This window comes from Marmota monax, unplaced genomic scaffold (genome assembly GCF_021218885.2).
Source record: "Marmota monax isolate L192 unplaced genomic scaffold, Marmota_monax_Labrador192_F-V1.1 WCK01_AAM20220418_F8-fsc01360, whole genome shotgun sequence".
Classification (NCBI taxonomy): Eukaryota; Metazoa; Chordata; class Mammalia; order Rodentia; family Sciuridae; genus Marmota; species Marmota monax.
The window spans coordinates 1-14,634 of NW_026694704.1; the positions used below are offsets into that span (position 1 = coordinate 1).

Here is a 14,634-nt window from a genome sequence, read left to right on the forward strand (position 1 = left end):
AGGACCCTTCTGTGTTGCAAAGTCATGTTGTGTTTTGGTTGAGTGGCAGGAGAGAACATGTCAGCTGTTGGTGGTAGTGACCAAAGTGAAAGGTGGGCCTCCATAGAACCAGTTGGTGAACCTCCACACATGAAAGTGACCACATTTAGATAATGACAGGAAGTGAAGTATGACCAGGTCATGGGACATTTATTTATTTATTTATTTAACTTTTCTTCTCTCTCTCTTTCTTTTTTTTTTTTTTTGGTGCTGGTGACAGAACCAAGTGGTACTGTAACACTGAACTTCATCTCTGCTTCTTTGCTTTTTCTGATTTTGAGACAAGGTCTCACTATACTGTTGAGTCTTGCTCAAATGAGGAGATTGAGGCTTAAATTTGTGATCCTCCTGATCTAGCCTTCCATGTTGCTGGGATTAAAGGCCTACGCCAGGAGCCTGGCTTATTTTCTCTCTCCTTGCTTGTAATTGGTTCAGTGTAGAGTGCCTGTATGTTCATGCCACTTTACTGAAAACAAGAATAAAAGGTTTTTTTTTTTTTTAACAATGATCTAAGTTTCATAAAATATTAGTCTATGTCTTATAATATTTTTATTCAATTCCAGTGTATGGTCTCTCCTAGTTCTAAGCTCAATACTGCTTAAGCAATAGTAATTCAAGTGATGTGTCTCGTCCTTGAGTCAAGACTGTCAGAACCCATAGAGTGTGTGGGTTGTGAGAGTGTGGTGAGAGGAAGTTTGAGGTCAGTGGCTCTGAAAAGCCTAAAGAGCTCTCTTCCTGGTACCCTCAAGTTCAAGTGGGCATAAAGTAGTACCGACATTTTATGGGTGTTGTAGAGATTAAATAAGTTTAGTTTCAGTGGGTGCTCAATGAGGGGAAGCCAAGATTGGAAGAGGTAGGTTAAATGTCATCAGAGGAGTCTAGGCTGTGCTGTGGGCTAGAGTGGGGCTGAGTCTGCTGCCCCAGGGACCCTGTATGGGCCTGGGGCAGGGGGTGTGATATGGGTATTGGCGTTATCACTCAGGGGTGGAGCCATCTGTGGGTGTGTCTAGAGTGGGGTATATTAGAAGATGCTGCTCCAGAGTTCCTCAGTTTACCAAGGAGAACATGTGAGAAGTAGAAGTGCAACATGGCTTCCAAAGGTGAGGTTCTTTGGTGGAGGACTGAGTTATGATATTTCATGACAGTGTGTGGACTGCATGCAAGAGATTTCTTATAAAATTTAGAGATATTTGGAAATATTTCAAAGCCAAACCTTATATCTGGTAGTCCCACTTAAAACACACACACACACACACACACACACACACACAAATGAAGTGGCATGCCTAGAAGATGTGCAGTATGGTTGAGTGGATCAAGTAAGATTGGCCAGGAACTGCTGTGGGTTGAGGTCCAGGGATAAGTTCTTTGGGTTCTCATTCTCTTTCTTCTTTCCTGTGAGATGAAGAGTTAGCCACGCATGGTGTGTGTGCCTATCATCCCAGCTATGTGGGTAGCTGAGGCGGGAGGAATCTGACTTCATGGCCAGTCTAGGAGTTTTAGATATTAATGGGGACAGAGGTGGTAAAGGGCCCAGAGTGAAGAGAAAAATAAAATCAAATCAACAGGATAGGCTGGGGTGTGGCTCAGTAGCAGAGTGCTTGCCGAGCAGGCAGGAGCCCATATGCATGAAGCCCTTGGTTCCTTCTGGTTTCCTCCAGCACAAAACAAAGAAACCAAAAGCAAACCAAGACATGGGCATAGCTTAATGGTAGGGTACTTGCCTAGCATGTCCCAAGTCCTGAGTTAGATCTCCAGAACCCAAGGGTAGGGGAGGGGTAATAAAATATACTAGAAGAATTTAATGAGTGATCCTGGGGATTGTTTATCAAGTTCAGATTTTTTTTTTTAGTATTCTGTGCAATATAGAAATAAATTTAAAAAAATTAAACCTAGGATAGTGGAAGAGATTTTGGCACATCTTTTGTGTGAGTAGTGGACTTCCAAAAGTCTTTGTTGTAGTCCTGATTTCTTTTTGTAGGTGAGCCCTTGCTGAAAGGTAAAGGCTGTGGGTTCAGGTCTAGCTGTCTTACAACTTATACATGACCCTCCTCCCCAAATGTACATAGTGGACTCAGGAGTCCACTGGGAACATAGTCTCAGAGACAAAAATGTGCAGGAGAGCCCCCTCCCCCCAAAGACAACAACAGTGTCGAATTACTGCAGTCTGTTTGGGATGTGAATATCTCCACAAAGCCATCATGGATCTTAGGTAAGCAGGCACCTGCTTCTAACCATGGAATTATTGCAGTTTACAGGACTATATCTTTGGTTGCTGTTTTTACTACTGATATTTCACTTCAGAAAACCTTGCATTTTTCAAACATTTGAAGCATGAACACTTGCTTTTCAGAAAATCTGAGACTTTTGTGTATGAGTTTTTGGGTGGGGAGTGGGATGAATTAGACCAGAAGCTTTTCTGAAAGCTTGGCTGTGCTCACCTGGACTCCCCAAGTGTGATTTTCCTGTGAATAGGTGATTTTTTGTTGTTGTTGTTAAATTTTAAATTCCCATTTAGGTGTTGTTTCCGAACATTGAGGAACTTGCATTCTCATGGCTAGTACCTCATGCTGCACATCTTTGATGGTTCTCTAGAATAAGTGGTTGAAAAGTGGTACTGCTTATGAAAAGTTGAAGAAATTTTCTGTCTCCCAGGTCCCATTATTAAAAGCGTTGCTTCCATTACTCTTCTCAGCAGCCTCTTCTAGACAGGAAGAAGCCTCAAATGTACTCTCCTGAGTTCACCATGATGACTAAATACCAAGTTCAAAAATGTTTTTTCCTGTATAAAATTGTCTTTTGCTCCATAAGACAGAAGTGATAATGCCTGTATTTTAAGAGGAATTGTATTTATCATATTAAAATTGTCAAAAAGCAAAAAAAAAAAAATGTTTCAATCAGGCATTGCTTAATGGTGAGAGGATTGTTACTGAGAAACATGAGGAGATATTTCTTGTGTGGACATCATACAGTGCACTTACGAAATCTAATATAACTCCCATGTCAATAGTCACTCAATGATATGCCCTGAGTCATTACTATCATATATCCAGTCCATCCTTGGCCACAAGATTATAACTTGTTGCATGACTGAGAGGGAATAGCTCTGGGCTCAGTCTGACTGGAATGGAGTCAATGTTGAAGCCCCTGAAGTTCGTGTGTGAAAAAGTTATGTGCCCTGGAGCTTCATTTGTAGGTGTGGCCTTTAAAGTCAGAGAAGCTCCACTTTGAGAGTGAATTAAATCTGTTTTCAGGCATAGGTTAGTCATCTTATAAGTTACTTTACTGCAAAAGTGACCTATGTTTTTGTAAAGTGTACAGATTCCGATTTTCTCTTTTGGGTCTATTTCCTTGAGTTTTTTTTTTTTTTATTTTAATAAAACATGTAAAATTTACCCTCACCACCATTTTTAAATGTACACTTCAGTGGCATCACCTACATGACATTGTCCTATAACTATTACCAGCAACTGTCCACAGAACTCTTTTCATCTAGTAGAACTGACACATTGTAACAATTAAAGCACAACCCCCCAGTGCCCTCTCTCCAGTCCCTGAGGACTGTCATTGTATTTTTGTCTTGATGACTTTGACTACTCTAGGTAGCTCATACAAATGATATTGCTGGATAATATAGTTATTTTTAATTATTTTGAGCAATGACCATATTTTGTTCCATAGTAGCTACACCATTTTGTCTTCCCACCCACAGGGCATCAGGGGTTCCAGTTCCTCTGCTCCTTCTCTGCAGTTGTTTTGTTTTGGTTATTTGGTTTGTGGATAGTAGCTTTTGTGATGGAAATGAGGTGTGATTTTCCTGTAAATTTGAATTTGGCTTTTTTTTTTTTTTTTTTTTTTGAGCAGCCAAAAAGTCATGGTTTATTATATCTGAAGAAAGTTCATAATTCAACACAACCGAACTGTACATTTACAATCACATTCTATTTGTAAACAGTTAAAAGCCACTGACTTCTTTTGCATCTTAGGACACAAACAGTTAGAATCAAGGCAATGAAATGATGGCAAATTCTGTACTGTTAAAATTTTTACCCTTGTTTAGTCTCTCTTCTTTGACTAAGCAAGCATTATAATACCATTTGTGGGCGAAAAAGGGGGGGGGGAAGAAATTTAAAAATGATGTAACTCGTTAGTTTGCAACAACATTTAAAATTTTCTTTATACAACAAACAACTCTGTAGGCCCAATACCTTGGTTACAGTATGCATAGTTACTGATTTCGGCTTTAAGGTACAACAGTTAAACATTAACACAGTCACAAGAGAGCAGAAACAGAGAGCCACTTGATGGGATTACAAAAATCATTACCTATTGATTATTAGCAAACCATCATCACTAAGAAAAAGACAGCATCTGAAAGCAGAATGTCCAACTCCAGCTTTAAGCATTTTTTTCTTTTTTTTCTTTTTTTGGCAGAGAAAATTCTTTAACAGAGCAATACGTAGTATCAGTGCTAAAAGTTGGGGGGGGGGGTCTCTTTTTTTCCTATAAGAAACTACAAGGATTTTTTTTTTTTTTTTAAACTGGGGAACTGGTTTTCCTGAGAACCATGCTCTTTGATTTAGGACAGGAATAGAAAAACGAAAGAACATGGCCAAATGCTGCTCCTTTTTTCCCAGAGATAGAAAGCATCTTTTAAATCATCCTCCATTTTTTTTTTGTTTTTTTAATTTTTTTTTAAATGATGGAAGAGTAAACATTTTTTTTTCTCAAAAAAACAAACAAAAAAATCTGTAAACAAGAAGGCTCAGCGTGAGAACCTTCAAAACAAAATGGAAAGCCTATTCAAAGTGCAGGGCCCGTCCTGGGTGGCAGGTGGACTGCAAGTCACAGCTGTGGCCACAGTTTTTCAAACTGCAGAGCGAAATTCTTTAGTTTTACAACATGAAAAAACTGGTGCAATACTTTCATTAATAATCCTAAGTCAGTATCATAACTTGATCTTTTAAACTCCACGATACCACAACAAGGTAGGCAACATCAAGGCATAGTAGAGAGCGCACACCTTTAAGAACATCCTTGAGTAAACATTTACACTGGAACAGCTGCCCCCCCCCCCGCCCATATTGCCGATTAGACGGAGAGAACATCATTCAGTGCAAAGGTAAAAGCTCATACATTATCAGCCCAAAAAATGGTTTTGCAAAAAAAGGAAAGGGGGGGTGGGGAGGGAGGAGAAAAAACAGAAAGAAGAAAGGAAGAATGAATCCAAGGGTAAACATGATGAATATACACAAGTGAGCTCATTCTATATGGTCTAGCATGTATGGCGCTACTTGGGAGTGTAAATAGATAGATACCTTTTCACATTATAATATTGGCCTGCATGATTCAAGTATTCAAACTGATATGTTTTGGGGAAAACAAAGTGGAAAATGTGCAGAGAACAGCTGTTCCCACAGGTGGCCCCTGGCTGCAGGCGGCGAGCCCAACTTAGTGCTCCATCTCTCGCATCTTGAGGTCACAGTTTGTGAGTCTACAACTACACCCTTACATGGACTCCCCACCCCTACCCAGGTGGTCAACAGAAAGGAAAGCGTTAATGGGGGATGGGCTGCTAATTCCCCGGGGGTCGCTGCTGCTTGGGGGACCCCACAGGCTTGTGGAATAATGTGGGGTCCCCCAGAGGGAAGTGCCGTGAAGGTCTCCACAGTTAGTTCCCGACAGCCCAGCACCATTCCAGTGATTGAGATCGGTCCGGCTGGAGAAGGAGTGGGAACAGTCGAGGGAGCCCAGCCGGCTCTGGCTGGACCCGAGGGACTGCCAGCCAGGAGAAGGGGTCAGAGACTGACTTTGTGCAAAGAAACGACTGATCTCCTCTTCACTGGCAAACTCAGCAAGAATAGTCGTGTTCCCCAGGACGCACATGTGCAGAGACTTTTGTGCCTTCACTACCTCTTCTTTTGAACTGTAGCGGACCAAAGCCTTTCCGTGTGGGAGGTTCAGGTGGAATGTGATCAGCGGGCCATGCTGCATGCACAGGGTACGCAGAGTGGAGCCATCGATCTGAGGTGTAAGGTTTTTCAGAACAAGCCAATTTGTTATTCTCCCTGAGCTGCTCTCACCCCAGCTGGAACCTGGGGTATATCTGGCGTCAAAATTTCCCCATCCTCCACCTACACGAAGGGGAGAATTATCCCACGTAGACAAGGGCGGCTTCTGACCAGTCAGTCCCGGAGGCGGGCGGGACGGAGCAGTGATGTTCTTAGGTGGCAAAGGGACCTTCCACAGCTCATGAGCCAGAGAGGTGTTTGTGACTGAACCAGGAGACCATGTCAATTTGGAATCACTATTTCTGGCTGAAGTGCTTTGTGCTGTACTGCTGAGGGGAACGTTGTAGTTGGAGGCACGAATGGATGACCAGGCACTAGTTGAAGGCAGCGTGGTGTTCAAGGATGAGGATGACCCACTGTTCCTGTCCCTGAGGTGGTCAACTTCCCGCACAGTATTAATTGAAAGATTGTTTATGACACTGCCAGGAGTGACGTAAGGGTCAGTTTCGGGGTCAATGTTTGGATAACCTTTCCATGGCTCACCAGGGCGAAATTCTGGTGGCCAGTTAACACTGCTAGAGCCGTTGGGCGATTTGGCACGTGGCCAGCCATCTCCTACTGAACCTGGAGGACTGGCTGGTGAAGAACTGCTGTTCATAAAGTCATAGGGAACAAATGGGGATTCCTCCAGCCTGAAACCACTTGAAATAGCACCATGTTTGCTGGAATTTTGATCCAAAGATGTGTTCACAGAAATGCTGTCCACTGTAGTCCACTTCCTTAGTCTTGACTGTGGCTCTTTAATACTGTTCATATCCATATTTACATTCAAGTTCGAGTTCAAGCCTATAGGAAAGTTGCTGAAAGCATTTATTGGTGATGGCCCTTTTTGCAGCTCCGGTGTAGTGTGAGGCATGACATTGTCAAGGAAAGACTTCATGGCTGGCTGATGGAGTGACTGCTGCTGAGACGGTGGAGTCGGCTGCTTCACCAACACGTTTGGATCAAGTTGACGAGATTGCTGCATCATTTGCTGCTGTACACTAAGAGGTCGACCCTGCTGGTCTTGCTGCTGCCGGTTACCAGAAGGCACGCTTCTCTGACTCTGCGCCCTTTGCTGCTGTGCTAACAATCGCTGTAACTGGGAGATCTGAGAAAGCTGGTTTAGTTGGGATAGCTGGTTCAGCATGGCTACCTGCTGAGGGCCGAAGAGCGGATTCAGGCCACCGTTGTTTGGTGCATACTTCAGCAATGAAACTGGAACCTGAGGGGAGAGTAATGGAGGAGGTACTTGAGCACGGAGATTAGGCTGAGATGAACTAAGAGGTTGTGCTGGAGGCTGCTGCAGGCCCCGGGGTTGTGCTGCTGTGTTTCCAACACCAAACATACTGGGATTGCCATTCTTATCAAAATAAGGATTGCGCTCCATGGAAGACTCTTTGGAAATCTGAGGCCGAGAACCAGGGCCTTTCCCGACCGTTCGATTGTAATCACCAATATTCAGGCTATGTTTATCTATCTCCATTCGTTTGTCTTGTAACATTCCTCCAGAAAGGTCCATCTTATTGCTCTGTACATTTTCTTCTGGTGAGTCTCTCGAAAAACTGATATTTGAAAACTGTTTAACAAATGGATTTATCCATGCTTCTTCTTGTTTGTTTCCACCTTTCATCATTCCCCTTTCCCTTCTCCTTTTTTTGCCACTCAGACCCTTCGATGACATTTTCTTGGTATATGGTGGCCAATTTAAAGATGAGTTAAGCTCTTGAGATGAGTTACTATTCCACATTCCAATCTCTACATCCTCTTCCTCTTCCCAGCCAGTGGGGCGATTTCCAGGCAATGGCATATCATCACCACACCAGCCATCTTGCATAGATTTTGGCCCAGATTTGCTTAACGCTTGTGGACCAACAGAGCTGGAGCCCCAGGTGGATGTGTTGGATGCCGGAGCAATGGGCTCCCCCCAGCTGGGACCACTGTCTATGGGTTTACCCCATGCTGAAGTACCATTATCCACAGTTGTGGCTGGAGTAGAAGGCTCCCCCCAGGGCTCACCCCAGCCAGAGCCGCTGCTTGCCTCTTTGCTGGAGATGGCACTTGCAGAAGGCAGCAGCTGATGTACCTGTGCTTGCTGGTCTGAACGGCTGCTGCCATTTGGGACGTTTTTGTTCCACATGTTCACATTTTTGTAGTTGTATTTGCTTGGATCTCCCCAGGCAGAAGTTCCATCATCAATCTCCATTTTGCGTCGTATGGATTCTGGGGATGGTTCCTCCCAGCCTGTGGGCTCTTCTTCTTTTGCTGGGGCTGGTATGGGTCCCCCCAGCCAGCCTGTGCCAGGAGGTTTGCCTGTAGCTGGTGGGATTCCCCAGGACCCAACAAGGTCTTGTTGCTTATTCCAGTCCGGAGAACTGACTGGCTTTGATGAATCTCCCCAACCTAGAGACTGATTAGACTTTGGAGGGTCTCCCCATCCCTGGGAAGGATTAGGTTTAGCAGATTCATCCCATCCTGATGAATTATTTGGATTTATGTTATTTCCCCAAGTAAAAGAACTAGTTTTACCAAGTTCATTCCAACCAGAAACGGACCTATCACTGTCACTACCTCCTGAGCTGGACTTTTTATTAGCCTCCCCCCAATGGTTACTCCTTGAGGTTTCTCCCCAGTTGTCACTGGCAGAAACGGACCAACCTTGGCTTGCCTTCTGTCCATCACCCCATCCCTGTTTGTTCTTTTGCGAATCATTCCACGCAGACTTCTCCTCTTTGCAATTCCCCCACTGATTGCTCTTGATCATTCCTGTAGCAGCAGAATCATCTTCCCACCCCCCCCCCCCTGGCAGTTTGAGCCTTTGGAATCTCCCCACCTCAGAGCAGGCTTGGGATCGCCCCACCCCGATACAGCTGAGGTATCATTACCATTAGGGCCAGTCTTCTCCATACATGCCCCTGAGTTAAGAGTCTGTGCTGCAGAGCTTCCCCAGGCCTCGGTCCCATTGTCAGTCTTTCTTTCCCCTCTGGGTGATGTTTCGGTATCCCAGGCAGTATTCTGCTTAATAGGAGTCTGTCCCCAGCCAGAGTTGGACAGGACACGTGGATCTAAGTCAGTTCTGTTCACGATGCTTTGGAGTAATGTGTGCTGATCAAGTTTTCTTCTGTCTTGACTCTGACTGTCCCCAGTTGTTTTTTCCTCTGAGCGTCCAGTGCTTTCTGTGCTACCCTCACTCTCCACTGCACCTCCTGTTTTGGCCCACACGCTGCTTTGCTCATTTGTCTGAGATGTGGCAGAACCCTGATCCTCTTCCTCAGTAGACTTCCATCCATTTGTAAACTTCTTTCCATTGCCGTTTGCACTGTCACTGGAATGCTGATTGCTAGGCAGTTTGTTCCACTCGACGCTGGGTATATTAGTGCCAGTGTTTTGTGCAGGGGTTCCCCATCCTCTTCGACTTCCTCCAGAATTCGCACCATTTCCACTTCCCCATGACGTACTCTGGGAATTTGCTGCCCCAGACTCCCAAACGCTTCCTCCTTTATTTGTGTTAACTTGAAAGTTAGTGCCCACAGGCCCATTGATGCCAGGCTGCATTAGAGTTGCATTCACAGTGTCACCATTAGCTTGGCCATTAGGGCCGGAACACTTGTCTCCAGAGTAATTTGAACCATAGGCACCCCATGTAGTACCATAAGAGCCCCCACTTTTTGACTCTCCATTGCTAAGATGAGAAAGGGAAGTGCCATTCATAACTGATGGAGCCTGTATTTGAGGATGATTCATTGTGCTCACACGCCAGGCCCCTGTATTACTACTAGGCAGTTCATTATTCTGTACTGAACCGGAGTTTAGTAAACTAGAGGTCATAAAGTTAGTAGTGTTATTTGGTCCAGTCATTTCAGTGGTAATATTTTGAGGTTGACCACTGAATGAAACCTTCTGTGTACCACTTACTTCAGATTCACAAGTTTCCTGAAGGTTTCCCTAGGTACCATGGGTAGAAGAACCACTCACTTTAGAGTTAATACTCTGATTGTTAGGCATCTGGCCTATGGTACTGCATTGAATATTGATGCCAGAATTACCACTCCCTACAGGCCCTTTTAGGGCAAGTCCATTGTTCTCTAATACTGGCCAGGCACCATGGTTGCTAGCTGAATTCAAAGTGCTTGGATTTAACCCTCCATTTGATGAAGAACTTACAGTGCCCCAAGCATTCATTCTATTGTTGCTACTTTCTGATTTGCTTTCAGGAGCATCCACAGAGACCTGACATGTGCTTATTATGGCTCCATGGGAAAACCCCCACGGTCCAGTACTGGCCCACATTATTGCTGCTGCTACCAACCACAAACTTGTTTTGGGAACCAAGTCCAGTGCTATTCCGAAGGCTATCTTTTTCACCACCTGTGCTCCCTGAAGCCATGATAGTGATGTTTCTCTCTGATTCAGAACTGGAGGCAGAATCAGCATCCACACATTCTGAAGCCAATTCTGGGTCACTGCCAGGGACTGAAGGCCATACTTCTTTTTCCAACAAGTCGCTCACAACAGCATTCTTACAGTTTGTGCTGGAGTCACTCGTAGAAGACACAGGTCCCCGCTGGGAATTTTCATAATGGGATCCTGAAGTATTGTGGTTTATATCTGACTCGGTTCTGCTGTTCTGCACCTCTCCGTTATTTTGTGGCTGCTGATTTATTACAGCACTGCTTTCTGACTGGCTGTTTAACACCTTAACAGCAGATCCCAGGTTTGCTGCTATGACAGGAAAATGCTGACCCCTCTTTAGAAGCTGCTTATGTTCCTGGTGGCGAAATCGTGGAGGTACTCTCGAGGATACCGAGGCAAGGCCTGTGGCTGTGGCGGCTGCTGCTGCTGCTGCTGCTGCTGTTGCTGCGGCTGCTGCGGCTGCTGCTGTTGCTGCTGCTGCTGCTGATTGTTGGCTGTAGCTCGCTTGGCATTATTATTAGTGCTGGCTGCTGTGGAAGTGCCCTTATTAGAGTTGGCAGGCTGAGGCTGGCTTACACTGGGCTTTATCTGTTCTGGCACCTCATGTCTTCTGCTTAGGGTGTACTGGGTGCTGCTGGACCTTTGATTTTTTGTTCAGTGGCCTTCTTTTGAGCAGCTTCCTTCTTTTTCTTGTCGTCTTTTTTCTTTTTCTTTTCTTCCATCAACTGTTCTTCTTCTTGCACTAAATCCCTGCTAAGATTTCTTTCTACGTCTTTGGTAGCTTTAGCTTCCAATTCTCTCATGTGTGTAAAGTGCACGAGCAAGTGGGGCGCGGTGATGAGGCTCGCGAGCCTCAAGCCCTCCGCAGCGCCGCGGGGAGAGGCCCGAGCCGCTGCACCAGCGCCATTTTCTACACCGACCCGCCGCCGCCGCCGCCGCCGCCGCCGCCGCCGCAGGCCCCAGACCGGAAGTGAATGCCCCACGCGGCAACCCCTTCCGGGAGCGCCGCGGCCACCGGCCCCAAGATGGAGGCCCTAGCAACTAGACCCGCTGACGGGACAGGCCCTTGGCAACCGTCCTGGCGCCTCGCGTGGATCCGCGCCGGACCTCCCCGGAGGACTCAGCCTCCGAGGCGCCCCGCGAGCGGCTGCGGGGCCTCACGAGCCCCGCGCCCAGCCCTTCCCGCCACGGCCAGTCCCCGTCTGGAATTTGGCTTTCTTAATGATTTGCAATGTTGACCATCTTTTCATAGGCTTAATGGCAATTTGTATATCTGAGTTGGAGAAATGTCTATTCCAATCCTTTGCCCACTTTAGAGATATGGTTCTTTTTGTCTTGATATCAACACTTGATCAGGTGTGGTTTTCAAAGGGATTCTCCTATTGCACAGATTGTCCTTTCATTCTCTTCCTGGTGTCATTTCATGCACAGTTCTTTATTTAGTTGTAGTCTAATAATTTTGTTTTATTTGTGCTTTTGGTATATCTATGAAATCATTGCCAAATTCAATATCCTGAAACCTTCTCCCAAGTTTTTTTGCAGCAGGTTTTATGCATTTTTCTAGCTTTATTTATATTTTTTTTGAATTTTGAGTTAATATTTTCCCCTGGGGTACAAGGTCCAACTTGATTCTTTGCATGTGGATATCCAGTTTTCTCAGGACCAGTTGTTAAATTCTGTCTAGTGTTTCTTTTGAATCAGAAATGAATGTCCCATTTTTGTTTTCTATGGAATAATGAATGCCTTCCAATTGAATTAGTTCACCCAGAAGGGAGAGGGTAGATACAAGGAGTGTGTATCAATTAAAAACTTTTTTGTGAATGGTTGAGCATGTCACCCAGAATCCCAATATTCTGTACAATTAACAGTGCACTAGTAGCAGGGCATGGGGTGCATGTCTGTCATTGCAGTGACTCCTGGAGCCGAGGTTGGAGAATCTCAAGTTTGAGGTCACTTTGTAGGACCCTGTCTCAAAATGAAGAATAAAAAATGGCTAGGGTGAAGCTGTTTGGTACAGCTAGTGTGACAGCAGGTGGGTTTATCCCCTTCCCATCTGAAAAATAATAAAAAACCAAGCCACTGGAGGGAGAGAGGGCCCCAGGAGGAGTGAGTAGAGCTAATATTGCCATGTATCAATTCTGTAGCTCTTTTTTTTTTTTTTGCAGAAAAGAATACTAAAGTCACAATATTTTATTTTCCTTTTAATACTAACTTAACTTCAGTTGCATAAAGATCCTGTACCTTTAGAGTTCTTCCCCCACTGTATGTTCTCCTTTTTCTTTCTTTATTTCAGTGTTGGGCTGGGATTGAACCCAAGGTGCTGTAGCACTGAGCTACATCCCTAGCCTTTTTCCTATTTTTGCTTTGAGTGTGACCCAGTGGTAGAATGTTTGCCTAGCATGCCTGAGGCCCTGGCTTCAATCCTCACTATATGAAACAAACATACTCTGTGTACCTGATCTGACATGCTGTTTCCATTGTTTTAAGGCTGCTATCCTATTGAAGAGAGTTTAAAAAGGTGTCATGTAAGTCATGTAAACATGCTCCTAAAACTTCAAGTATCCTTTATTTAACTGTTATGTTAAAGTCTAAGCTTACTTTGAATGACATTGTATGAGCAAAAATTCAAAGTGGTCATTATGATCAATACTTGTCCCATCCCAATGCTTACTTCCTATTTTATATAATCTTATTCCTCCCCTACTCTTCCTCCAACCATTTAAAGTGTTGGTTATGAGATTGATGTGAACTGATTTATCTGTATTTCCTCAATTTTTGTTATGACTGTGCATTTGTTATTGGTCTCTTTTTATATATTTTGAATTTGGTTAGACTAATTCATAGTCTCATGTTCTCCTCATATTTTTAAGGATCCATAGTTAATCCATTTTTGGTGTCATTAATATGAATAAGTTGTGAGGCAGAGCTCTGCATTGTAAAAATCTTGGTGAACAAATAATATTATTTTTCTCTGGATGCTACTGGCAACCCGCAATATTTTTCATTCTATTTCTATACTTTCAGCATCTTCAGTTGAAGATAGTCCTATGGAAGTAGGAGAAACAAAACAGGAAAGAGGAATAGAAAAGCCATGGCACACATTTATAAAACATGACTTGGAGATTCTTAATTGATCATTTGAACACAATTCCTACCCAGATTTGAGGACCTGGCAAGAGCTGGCCAAGCAAATGCATTGTCCCATAAGTGCAATCAAGGTAAGTCAAAATTTGGAAAACTTGCATGAACATATCTTTTTGTATATGAAACAGAAAATACAAAAAGATTGTTTGAAAATATTTCATGTCAGTTCTTCACATAGGATATTGTTGATCCTTGTCACATATTTATTTCAGTGTGAGTGTGAATTTATTATGTTGCTTTTATGAAAAATCAACAATGGGAGTAGGCACCCATTAACATGCTCAGTAATTATTCAGAATAGAATCTGTGCCAGTTTTTGATCATGGTGCTGGCTATGGAATTATGGAGAATTGGGAAGATTGGATATCTTAAAGGTGGGACAAGTTGTTTGAAGAGATTTTAAATATTCAGTGAGAGGAGTTAAATATGGCACTTCAATTTGTCCTGATTTGTTTTTGGCAGAGACATTGGAGGTTTTTCTTGAGATCTGTTAAGTATGGTATGCCAATCTAACTGCCAAGAGGTGATTGCCCAAGGTGCAGGAGAAAGGACTTGGTTCAATTATGTCCCACATGTGGCACATCACAGCATTAGTAGGCACTTTGTAGCCATTTGGTACATGAGCCAATATTTTGTTTCGGGAATTTCTGATATGATGATTTTTTTTTTTTGAATTATTGTTTGAGCTGCACAAAGTTTTATTGTTTTGGGTTTGCCCTACTATACAGTAAATCAGGTTTGCATATATATCTCTTCCATCATTATCCATTGGTTATTGAAAACATTTGTTGCTTGAGACCAGGAGAATATTTTCTTAGAGAAAATAAGAAAGGGAATGTAATAAAAATATTGCAAAATAAAATAATAGCAAATTCACTGTAAGCTTTGAAGTTATCGTAATACAAAAGTTCCATGATCTGGAAACATTTCAAATATCCTGCAAATCAATGATGCTTTACAAATAAGTAGAAAATCTTAACAAGATAAT

At 43.5% G+C, this 14,634-nt stretch overlaps 1 protein-coding gene across 1 annotated transcript; it reads right to left on the reverse strand.

Annotated features, from left to right (window-relative positions):
* Nucleotides 1-5,123: 5,123 nt before the first annotated feature.
* Nucleotides 5,124-11,444, reverse strand: LOC124078565 (trinucleotide repeat-containing gene 6A protein-like). The gene is given in 5 exon segments (XM_046423410.2): nt 5,124-8,886; nt 8,889-10,371; nt 10,373-10,880; nt 10,883-11,102; nt 11,138-11,444. Coding segments are annotated over 5 exon segments (5,718 nt in total). The 5' UTR covers nt 11,306-11,444; the 3' UTR covers nt 5,124-5,547.
* Between the last annotated feature and the right edge of the window lie 3,190 nt (nt 11,445-14,634).